The following is a 12987-nucleotide window of genomic DNA, read 5'->3' as shown; positions in this document are numbered from 1 at the left end:
TTTCCTCTTTGGGTTGTCATTGTTCTATAGATTGCTTCTAAAATTCCATCTGATCATTAACCTGTTAACCCATAAAAGTTTGGCTAAATTATGTTGAGGATTAACAAAAACTCATAGATTAGTTTCTAGAGTAAGTTTGATAATGATTAGTCCTTAATTTTATTTTCGTTTATAATTTAGTCTTTATATTTTATTTTTATTAATAAATTGGCAGCAATGACCAGTGAATTTTGATGACTAATTTATTAACAAAAATAAAATACGAGAACCAAATTGTTAATAAAAATAAAATTTAATGATCAAATTGTTATTAAACTTATACCAAAAATTTAAGTCTTGAAAGCAGTTGAGCCATCCTACGCAAAAAAAAGTTATTTTAACATAGTTGTAATTTAAAATTTTATATTAATATATATTTAATTTTATTATATTTAAAATATTAAATTCTATCTATTCTAAAATTTTTTTAAAATTTAAGCTTCATTTATTTTACAAAAATTTTTTTTTGAAAAATATTTTATATATTTTTTAACATTTGAGACCTTCAGAAAAATTAATTAAACAGAAAAAATATTTTTCTGATTAAAGAAAAAATTAAGTTATTTTTTTGAAAAAAATAACTTTCTTTTTTTTCAAAACAGAAAGTCATTTTTTATTTTTCAGGTTTTAATAGTTTTATTAAAATATAAAAACACTTATTATATTAAAATAAGTATATGTCATTAATTTAATATTATAATTAAACAATAAAAAATATTTTACAGAAAATATTTTATTTTTCAGGGAAAAATTTTTCCATATATAAGCTATTTTCTTGAAAACAAATAGAGCTTTAGTCATTTAATGTTTTAAAAAATTTTATTTTTGAAATTTTATCTAATTTATGAATTTTTTAAAATGATATATTATAACTAAATATTTTAAGGACAGTAAAACCTACACTTATTCTGTTATTGTTTTTAATAAAATTTTTGTTAACAAATTAGTCTTTGATTAATTGTTTGTCAAATTGAAATAATAAGGTGTGCTCGATAAGGTTTTTGTTTTATGATTTTTAGTTTTATTAAAACGAAAAATTCAATTTTAGATTTTGGTTTTATATTTTATAAAATTCATAATTCCTTTATTATTATCATTTTTTTTTCTTTCTTTTAACGTTGTCGTTTTATATAACCATCACCAACAACACCCATTATTTCTTCTAAATTCTGATTCACCATTGTAGAACAGGTATTCAACTCTAAGAACCACCCAAAGCTTGCAGTTTGCAAACAGAGGAGAGATTAAAATCACTTCCGAAAGCCATTAAGACTATTGAGGCAAATTAGGATTTAACCTAGAATTTGAATTCAAAGAAAAGATCATAGAGAAATTTTAAAGAAAGTATAAATGAGAAATTGAAATTGCATGGCTAAGATCTAGGAAAATCAGAGGTTGAGAGATTGCAACAAAACAATATGAAATCAATATTATATCTACAAGTATATCTTATTACTGCTGTATCTTTTTAAAGCGTTTATTAAAAAAGCTAATAAAATGAATTTTTTTTAAATAAAAAAAAAACAATAGTGATATCAAACTGAAATTTTGTTTTATTAATAAAATAGTTTAAATAGATAATAATTTATTTATTTTGTACCATATTAGATAGATAATAATATGTTTTTTCAAAGAATTAATTTAAATAAAAATTTAATTTAAAATGTAATTTTTGAGAAATATTTTTAAATTATAACTTAAACTATATATATGTATGATTATATATTATCAAAATAAATAAATTATATCAAAGCAAGTAAAAGTAAACTATTTTATATATTTTTTTTTCTTAAAATTTGTTAAAAGAATTTTTATAATTTATTTATCTATTAAAAATATTACTATAAAAAAATAATTTTTTCAAGGAAAATATAGACTATAATATAAATAATTTAAAGATTTAGTAAAACACATTATTTGTTTTGAACTATTACTATTTTACAATTAAATAATTATAAATATAAAACTATTTAATATTTTATACAATATATAATTATTTAAATTTAAATAAATAATTAATTAACTATAAAATTTAAATGTAATTATTAAATAAAATTTTAGAGACAATTGTTTCAAATTAAAAAGTAGTTAATGGTCAATTTAAACTAAATAGACTAAATTTTAACAGAATTTAAATTTGAGAATGAAATCATTACTACCTGTGAATTTTACTATATTTCAGGGAGTTAATTATAATTTACCCAAAATTTAAAGTTGTTTGGTTGAAATTTTAAGTGATCCATTTTATCCAATTAGAACAATTAATTATTTACATAGAATTGCTAGATTCAAATTTTATATTTATTTATTTTGTTTAGGATTTTTCTCTTAACATATATTTCAATAACAGGTTTCTAATATTAAAATTGAGTGATTAATTCTAATATTAATTGATAAAATACATTATCTTTCTTAGAAAAATAATAATAAAAAAGATAAATATCTAGAATCTTCTTCAATATTTCAAGATATTTAATATATTAAAAAGAATTTTCATAGATAAATTAAGTATTTAAAAATAGGAGGTGTTTGTTCCCATGCTAAATTTTTTAAAAGGATTCAATTTTATTTTATAATTTATGACATGCTAATATTGTTTATACTTTTATCCATAATTTAATATGATTCACTAATAAATAAAATATAAATAATCTTATAAAAATCAACTTATAAATACTAGTTTATAGGTACTTATAAACTAATCTGAACTTATAATTATTTAAAATTTTAAGTAGTTACTTATTTTGTTAAAATTCTTATAAGTGACTGGCAAACAATTGATATATTTGATAAAAAATAACCTATACGTATATTTATTATTAAAATAATAAAAAAATATTAAAAAAATATTTAATTTGGTTTATAAGTCGATCAAACATACTTATAAGTTGTAAATAAATTAGTGTTTAATTTAATTTATAAATTGAAAAAATTATTTAAAATAAATCATAAGTCATAAGTGAGGGTACCTTACTTATGACTTATTTACTTATTTTAAAATTACTCTTTGATCAAATAAAAAATTATTATCCAAATAATTTTTAAAAATATCAACATTATTCTTATTTTAACAACTATAATACTTAATTACATATTATTTTTAATAATTTTAATAAATTAAATTATTTTTAAACACCATTTAACCAAATATTTAAATTATTTAAAATTTATCTTTAAGTAATCATACCAAATAATTAATTATTTATTTATAATTTGACTCATAAGTTATAAATATATTTTAAGTTAAAAAGTAAGTAGCCAAATTAAATACTCTCTAAATGAGATTTATGATGAAATTTTAAAAATTAAATGAAGATACTATACTAAAATATTTTATCAAACTAACTTATAAACATATAGCTTATAAACACAAAAATGAAAAGTTGAGTTCCCTTAAGTTATTATTATTTTTTTTTGTTTATATGCACAACTTTTAAACTAAAAAATTATTATAAACAAACGGTTGAACTTATTTTTAAAATTTATAAGTTTGTTTAACCAAATTATAAGTTAAGACAAATAACTTATTAATAATTTAATTAAATAAAAAATAACAATAATTCTTCAATTTAATTATATTAAAATTATTTTTAAAATTATGAAATTTCGAAAACTTAAATTTGCAAATAATAAACGTAAAATCATAATATATCTAACCGATACAATACCATAGGAAGAAAAGAGCCAATAGCCAAAACCAAGATCTGCGGCTGTTACTATTTTCAATTCAAGAGCCAATTCTTTTACAACAAATTTCAGTTGACATTTCGAAATTTGAATTTTACGCAATATTTGATGAATTGATTATTAATGAATATGACTACACAATGTTTGATTGAAACGCAGAATTTGAATTCATTTTTAATGTTGGAAGTGATGAGTTTGCTGTGTTTTTTCCTTTGATTGCAGAACATAGTTCTAGAGAGTAGTGTATCCACGGTATAGGAATGTTGGAAGAAAGATAGTGGTGGTGGAAGATGGGATTGAAGGGAATCTCTGGTGGGAAGTTGGCTGTTTGGGAAGCTGTGTTCAAGTGGGTGAGGAGTGCATTATTAGGTTATAATCGATTAATTGAATCCACTAATAAAATTTGGTTATTTTAATAAGGTAAATTCGGTTCAATTCGATTTGATTTTTGATTAATAATAATAAAAATTTTTAATTTTCAGTTATCGATTCGGTTACTTTTAATTTGGTAACCGAACGAATCAAAATAACTGAATTTCAATGAATTAATATATTAATTATAATTTTATTAATATTATATTATTTATAATTATTATTTTTATGATTTTATAATAATATTTAACTTATAATTATTAATATTAAATCATATTTATTATTTTTTATAAATAAAAAAGAATATAAATATATTTTTATTAATATTTTATTAAATAATTAATAATATAAAGTATATATTTTAATTTTTTTTTTGTTAATTTGGTTATAACTAATAACCGACTGAATATTTTCAGTTTCGGTTAATTTCAGTTTTCTATCGGTTTTGGTTCGGATCGATTAATAATTTTAGAGGCGATTAATAATTAGGTTAGTTGAGAATTCGGTTTGTTTCGGTCCAGTTAACCGAATGCTCACCCTTAATTGAGAGGAGAGAATGAGGATAGAGATAGAGAGAGAGGGAGAGAGAGTAAGAGGAGTAATTACTCATTTTTTAGAAATTTTGAATGCAAACAATGTGGGGAATATACAAGTATATAAATGGGGAAGTTTGATATGGTATCAAACCCACGACTATATTGTTTATTACAACAATTGATTATTGTGGAATCATATGAAATCATTATGCATAGATCGGTTTGGTTATAAAATTTTTTATTTCTCCTATACAAAAATTGATCTATACACCATAATAAGAAGAGCTATATGATGTTGTTCTAAACTTCCCATCACAATTCAAGTATATAAACTTTCTAAAATTCCCCTTTCAAAAGGAAAAAACATGCCTTACTTAGCTGGCCCTTTGGTTAAAGGCATAAACAAAGAACAGATTCACCAATTTGATTCAGAAAAGCGTGACACTAAAATAATACCAAACTTGGCATATTTGTAAAGCTTATATTCTGCATCCTCAGCCTGCCCAATAAGAACTAAAATCTATATTACAAAATTTGGCAATTGATATATCCACAAAAACTAAAGATATACCAGTACGAAAAGCAGCAGTCCCTTGATTATGGAGGGAAATCAATGTGAGACTTACAGACCTCCTATAAGAGAAGTTCCATTGACGTTGAAAGGTAGAAAGAACTATGACAGGTACTTCAAGCCAAGAGCAGTCTCAATCGGTCCTCTACACCATGGTAAAGATGAGCTTGCGCCTGCGGAGAAGTTCAAGGAAAGACTAGTTGCAGAATTCATCAAAGCTAGTGGCCGGACAAAAGACTTCCTTCACCAAATGATTGAGAAAGACATTGAGCGCTTCAAGGACTGTTATGAGAAGAAGGTGATAAGAAAATACAGCAATGAGAAGCTGGCACAAATACTCTTCGTGGATGGTTGTGCAGTCCTGCAATTCATACACTACAAAAAATTGGAGAAATTAAAACAACACAATATAAAGAATGATCTTGCAGCTTTCGCAGCGCAAGATTTATTCTTGCTAGAGAATCAGCTTCCTTTCGAAGTTCTGGACTTGCTGATGAACCATAGTGAACATGGTGTCGATTTGAGGGAATCCATCCAACATTTCGTGGATATGAACATGGCGGTGCATCCAAAAGAGGGGCTGAACCTCTATTCACAACCCACTCATCTTCTTGACCTTTTGCGCACCAGACTCCTCCTTCCCCACGAAGGAAACCTTGACGTTGCTATAGATATACCAGTAAGCAAGTGGCCTACATTTCGTAACATCATGGAGCTTAAAGCTGCAGGGATTCATGTGAAGCGTAGTAACACGAGTTGCTTGAAAGATACTCATTTCAAAAGCAGATTCTTAAAGGCAATATTGGAGCTGCCATCCATGATAGTGGACGACTCAACCGCACCTAAATTTTTGAATCTTGTGGCATATGAAATGTGTCCAGAATTCCCTAATGAATTCGAGGTCAGCTCCTATCTGTGCTTCATGGATTCTCTCATTGATCATCCTGAAGACGTGAAGGAGCTCAGGAAGGCTAATATACTTCACAATTTACTTGGAAGCGATGAAGAAGTTTCTACTTTGTTCAATGAGATAAGCACTGACTTGGTGCCAAATCCTAATGCATATTCATTCGTCAAACAGCAAATCCAATTGCACTACGACAAAACATGGAAGACTTGGATAGCTCAAGGGTATCATGATCATTTCAGTAGCCCCTGGACTTTCCTTGCCTTCATGGCTGCGATAATAGGACTCATTCTAAGTTTCATTCAGGCTTTGCCTTCATTGAAACCTGATCATTGCTTGAAGGTTTGCACTAATCATCCATAATTTAAGGGGTGTTTGCTGTCTTTGTCCTGTTAGTTCTCTGTAAAAAGGGAAAAAGCAATTTCCTCCCTTCTATATATATATATATGTGTGTGTGTGTGTGTGTGTGTGTTTTTCAAAATAAAAGGTTTATACCCTGCAGAGTCCTCCATCAGCCATCGTTTGGCATCGTATCCACTCTGGTCATTTTCTTCTTTATTTTTTTTTTCCTCTTATGTGGGTCACAAATAAACTATACAAGATCTTGTGTTGTGTTTGGTTAATAAAACTATCGTCTCTCTTCTATGTAATTAATCGAGTGCTAAGCTTTCTTCCTTTTTTTTTTTTAACCTATACATATACACTGATGATGCTTTCTCACTGAATTTTTTTTTTAATTTATGATTTCTATTTAAAAATAATTAAACCAAATCAACCTGAGCTATTTAAAACTAGCTAGTTTTTTTTTGAAACGTGCATTGCACGTTTATATTGCTGTACATATTCGTAATTAAATTTTTTTTTAATAATTTTTAAAAATTTTTCATTTTTTTTAAATAATTTTTAAAAATTTTTCATATAATAATAATAATAATAATAATTTAATTATAAAATTAATATTAAATAAAAATATAATTTTATTTAAGTGTTATTGACCAGAAAAATCCAAACATTTGAGTTGATTGCTCATTTTATCTAAATCTTTTAATTTTGGACAATGAAACCAAAATTTTTATAATTAAATAAATTTTATAAAATTGAAAATTTAGACTTTTGCCTCAAATATGCTGTTCAAATTATATTTCTCAAATATTGTATGATAAAGATACATATAGTTTCTCCAATTATAAATAATAAGCATAGAACATTCCATAAAATATGTCACGACCCGATTTCTGGGCTGAACCGGCACTAAGACTTGGGTTAGCATAAGCTTCCCGAATCTCGTAGTAAGCCTAACTATTTTAACCCAAATCTTAAACCCATAGAAGTAGTCAAATTTCAAGAAAATAAACGGATAGAATTCGTCCATAAATTAGACTATCCAATGGAGAACACTAACTCACCCGACTTGTAACACATAATATCAATATTCTGAAGAGCTCAGCTCACCCTCACAATCCTCAAAAATATCACATGCATCCAAACAATTTCACATAAATAAGTTTACAACTCCAAAAAATTAAGTTATTACAACCCCATATAAAAATATTACAACTGCTGGTACATGCAGAGTTCTAAAATTAAACAAGTTATAATAGTAAAACGAATGTTTTTTGTTAAACCTGCTAGAAAAGAAAGCAGATTAATCTCAATAAATTTACTTGTCATCTGAGGAAAAATAGTTGAACAGGAGTGAGCACTCGACTCATAGGGTAAGATATTGATTTTAAATATAATTTCTATAACTATGTAAATCTAATGCATTCCTATATATGAAATGCAATATATTCACATAGCTTCAAATAATTTAAATAATATTCACACAAAAAAAAAATTTAGAGCACTCACACACCTGTATATCACATCAATATATATATGGGAGTTGATCCACTAAGCAGCTCTCTTAATTCCAATACTTACTAGCGAGGTCAACTCAAACTGGACTTTGTCTTAATAATCCAAGTGTGGGGGTTAGCGAGATCAACTCAAAGTCATACTCAGCCCAACTTATCCATATATATAAGGAAATGAGTCAAGCTTCAACCGCGACTACCCGTCTTACCATACCCATATCCACACTGCACTCACGCCAACACACACATACACAGCTCCAAATTACTTTAAGGTGACATCTACAAACAAGTTCATTAACATAGAAAACACAGGAATATGCCTAGCATTTAACTATTTATATATATATATATATATATATATATATTTATAAGTGAATGCATGAGCATGCTTAGAATATAAATTAATAATAGTGAAATTACAAATAAAATCAATATCAACTCACAGATTAACCGAAGAACACTGAGGCAGCTGAGAAGAGAAGAAGAGTTGACTTGGATCACCTCAACAATTATATTCATGAATTTATCAATATTAAAACAAAACAATAACTTAAAGAGTTAAAGACACCCTAAATTTTGTGCCAAAAATCTGACAGAGTTTTTCTTATACCGAGGACCTACCCAACCTGTAAAACAGCTTAAACAACACTTCCTATTCTAATGGCTTTAGGCCCACAACACAATAACATCATAATGCCCCTCCTAGGCCTGCCCAAACAACCAAATCTCATATATTTACACTATTCAGCTATACAGCTATTAAGCTTAAAACTAACATTTTGCAAAAACTATCCAAACTAACCCCAAAAATTCTATAATTATGCCCGCTGTCCTTAACAATGTTATTATACTAATATAATTGGAAATATAATTTTCTATCTACTCACGAATATTTTATGAATTTTTATTCTAAATCCAACTTTAGGTAAAATGGGACATTTAGAGTTCAGGTTTATATATGTCAATTCTGACACCTGAAATGCATCCGAGCATTTGAAAATGGTAGGAAGCACTATAATATTGACCCACTTCTGAAGTGAGTCTGACAGCCCACGTGTCTACTCCAAAATTGCAGTCCCTATCGTCAGTGAAATTTCCTCAAAATGAAAATACCTACGCGAAGCCCACAATATTAGAAGTTAGAATATAATTTTTATTTAATTGAAAAGACTCATTTAATACCTGAAAAATCACTGGCAAGCTCGTCGGACCCACTAAATTTTTAGTGTTAGAAAAATTTGAAATTAGTGCCATTTGTCGACACCATATTTTGGCTGATCCCCCGAAGTCAATGGACTTTGGAATCAAGCACCGCCCGAAATTCTTCGGTTGCAGATGACTCGATTAGAAAATAAACCGATCCCCCATCTAGTCGATTCATTTCCGACCTCTCGTCAAAGAGATCAAACCAATATCAAGTCTTCATGCCATCCAATCTCATTTTCGATCTCTCGTCAAAGGAGGTCGAACCAACACCAAGTCTCCATGTCATTCGATTCATTACCGATCTCTCATCAAAGAGATCAAACCAATGTCAGGTCTCCACGCCATTCAAGCACATTTCCGATCTCTCGCCAAAGGAAATCAAACCAACATCAGGTCTCCGTGCCATCCAGTCTTATTTCCGATCTCTCCTTTATAAATATTGTGGAAAATCGTTTAATAAAGTTAAGGTGGCAGTCCGACTTAATGGTGTTTCCGAGCTTAGGAAATTAAATCAAGTTTCCAATTCTAATGATCTAAAGTTCTACCCGGTGCTTGGTTCCGCCTTAGGCCGATCTTATGCTTATAATGTTTCTCCGATCTCTCATACTTAGAGTAATAATTACTTTTAAGTTTGATGTCCCAATACATTCAAGTAATCAAGCATTCATGCAATTTGGATACTTTCCGAGCTCATCAAGAAATTGAACAAAAGGGATTTTATTTCATATCAAAATAAAATACTAGTCATTCGGCTGGAGGATCACCCCCAGCCTGTTCTACATTTCGCTCAGTCTCTCTATCTCCCTCGGGTTCCTCGTCGCTCTCGTCCTCGGCCTCTGGGGCGAGCTCGTTCATCCAGGAAAAATCCTCTTCGGGATACCGTTTCTTCAGCTCGGCCATAAGGTCATTGTGAGTGTTCACATAAGCCCCGGCCTCCTTCGTTGTGCTATCTTCTTCCTTAGCTTGAAGCTCTTCATCCTTGGCTCGGAGCTCTTCCTCCTTCGCCCGAAGCTCTTCAGCATAGCGAGCGAGATCGGCAGGCCAACTAGCTCGAGAATCTTTGAGTTCCCGTTCCATTTCAATAATCCTCTCCTCATAACGCTTCATCTGATCCTCCATTCTGGTGATGTGCTCATTAGCAGAGGAAAGCTGAGCTTGTGTGACAGAAGCATCTTGGACCGCCTTGAGGATCTCCTTCTTCAAGCCATGCGCTTTCTCTCTGAGCATATATTGGTTTGCAATGGCCTCTAAGCCTAAGCTCATTGTTTGAGCCAAGAGATCATTAAAGCTCTCCTCTGCCAATCGGTTTCGATCTTCTTGGAAGCAAATGGAAGCTCCCAGGACTTTGGCTAGGTTGGGGTTTCCCCTAGTAGAGCGGTTCCTCTCCAATGACTGGATCAGAAGTTGTGCGCCCCGGGAAAGTGCCCTGACCGTGGGACCGGAAGACTCCCCTTCTACATGGGAAGAAGTCGGAGGAGGAGGGGGAGGTGGAAGCTCGACCTGTTGAGGAGCCGGGGGAAGGATTTCCACTTCAGGGATCGGTTGCTCCTGAGGCCGGGGGGGAGAGCTCGGCACCTCCATTGATTCACGATGAGGGGTTTGAGCATCGACAGTGGCGGCCCCCTTCATCGCCCTCACTTTTCTAGAAACCTCCCTCTTTCGTTTGCGGCTCTCCCTGGAAGCATCATCGCCTGCCATACCTGCACGAAAAAGGAAGTCAGTGAGTTCGCTAAGGTTCAAAGACCAGAGATATGGATAATACCAGGGCCGAGGTCAGAGAGCTGAAGCTCGTATTCTTCGCCAGTAACCAGCCGCATCATCCAATGGTGCAGTTCGGCCATCACTGCGTCTAAGCAAGAGAATTTTTGAGTGGACGCCTGAGACTTTAACTCTTTCACCACGGCATCCTCGTCCTTATTTAATGTGATCCTTTTTGGGATCGGAGCAACCAGGTGTTGCCAACTCCGGGGGATCCCCTCAAAGCCGTTCCGAATCTTGCTTCTCAAAATAAAGAACCGGTTCTTCTAATTCTTCAATGAAGAAGGAAGATCGGTAAAGAGAGAGCAATGGGGCTTAGCTTGGAAGAACCAGAACTCGTCATCCTTCCTTCGGGCGAGCCTATGCAGCTCGGCAAAAACTTTGGCTGTGGGTTCTAGTCCCTTAGCTCGACAAAGGCCCTGGAAGGCTATTAGAGTTCGCCAGGAATTCGGATGCACTTGGGATACCGAGACGTGGTGGAATTTTAGGACGGCTTTATAAAATTCGTCCAAGGGAAAGCGGAGCCCGGCCTTCAATTGCTCTTCATACACCATGATGAGATCGCCCTCATCAAAGAAATGGTCGGCCCGGTGATCACCATGGCATTTGATCAGTTCAAAGGAGTCGATCCGCAGATTGTACTCCTGGCTTATTGATTGGAGATCGGCATCCCTCAAGACTAAAGGCAGCTCATCAATTGGCAGTTTGTCTCTTCTCAAAGATGCCCTTCGCCTTGGTCTGGCACCCAAACTAGTTACCGGGACGAGGGCTCTACTGGCTTGACCACCCGATCTAATCACCTCACCCTCTTCTGAGGTCCACGAAACGTGGACAGAAGACGGACTCGCAGCTCTCTGACCTCCGGCGCAACTCATTTTCAAAGAAACCAAAGAATTCTAACTAAGGAAAGATCAAAACCCTTATCGGAATGTGATCGGTGTAGAAAAAACTTGAAAAAACGGAGGAATTTCGGAATCGCTCGCAAAGTGCAGGAAATGACATAAGAGAACAACCGACTGACCCTTCCCCTATTTATACCCGTCTGAGCATTCAATGCTCACAGTGTCCCAAGCGACGCATCGGTAAGCGAAATCCACCCGCTTTTCTGACACGTCGCAGGAACATTCCAGAAATTCCATAAATAAAATAAGAGGAGATTGGCTGGCTAAAGATCGTCGGATTAAGGCGGATGTTCGGAGTTACAGATCGGCTAAGGGTGATTTAGTTAGGAACCAGATCGGATACACACATCAGAGATTGGAAAATAACCAATGCAATAATAAAATGATAATTGTCAAAGTAAAATTTCATTTCATTTCCAAAAGGTCGGATTACATCATTTGGGCGATCTCAAGAGATTAGATTACATCATTAAGAATCTTTAAAGAACAGAGTACATCATTTGGGCGATCTCTAAAGATCGGCACTACATCCTACCTAGTAAGGACCTATGTCAAAGCCTAGTCTCGTGGCTGAATCAAAAGATGTGTCTGATCAGAAAGCCAGCCATAGGCATTGGATAGATGTGCAACTCAGATGGGGTGATTATAACTCTCATGATGATGAGAGGGGTCATCGTCGATGTCATCGACCAGAACCGAGCTGTAGTCAGGACGCCTGATGTGGTGAGGAGCCAAATGAACTTCAAAGGGCAGTCACCGATGTTAAGAGGGAAATTAGCAGTCTTCTCGCCCGAAATAGGTTCACCGATTATATCGGTGGACCGACTCGAGATCGGCATGATCGATATTGTCGATCTTGATCGATAAATTAGTCCGGTTCTCTCACTGTCATCAGAGGTGGTTGTCATGATTCTCCGATCACCAGAATCATAAATTTTCAATAGAAGAACAAAGTGAACAGTTGGAAAAAGATCAAAAGCAGTCACCATGGCCAGGATTGTTGCCGGAGAAACTAGAACAGGAGAAGTGAAAAATGGGAAGAGAAGAAATGGAATGTGGGAAAAAGTCCCCGCTGAGGCATATATATAGGGGGTCTGAGCATTTATTACTTGCGAAAATCGAAGCGGATGCATCGGTAACCGAAGAATTAAAT

The 12987-nt window shown here is 32.2% G+C and overlaps 1 protein-coding gene across 1 annotated transcript; it reads left to right on the top strand.

The window, feature by feature from the left end:
* Positions 1-5233: 5233 nt before the first annotated feature.
* On the top strand, positions 5234-6475 carry LOC110664741 (UPF0481 protein At3g47200-like). The gene has a single exon (XM_058143309.1). The coding sequence runs from the start codon at positions 5234-5236 to the stop codon at positions 6473-6475; it is 1242 nt and encodes a 413-aa protein (XP_057999292.1).
* Positions 6476-12987: the final 6512 nt, after the last annotated feature.

Source organism: Hevea brasiliensis, chromosome 3 (assembly GCF_030052815.1).
Source record: "Hevea brasiliensis isolate MT/VB/25A 57/8 chromosome 3, ASM3005281v1, whole genome shotgun sequence".
NCBI lineage: Eukaryota > Viridiplantae > Streptophyta > Magnoliopsida > Malpighiales > Euphorbiaceae > Hevea > Hevea brasiliensis.
Note: the sequence above shows the minus strand (reverse complement) of the source record. Positions and strands in the feature narration are given on the sequence as shown.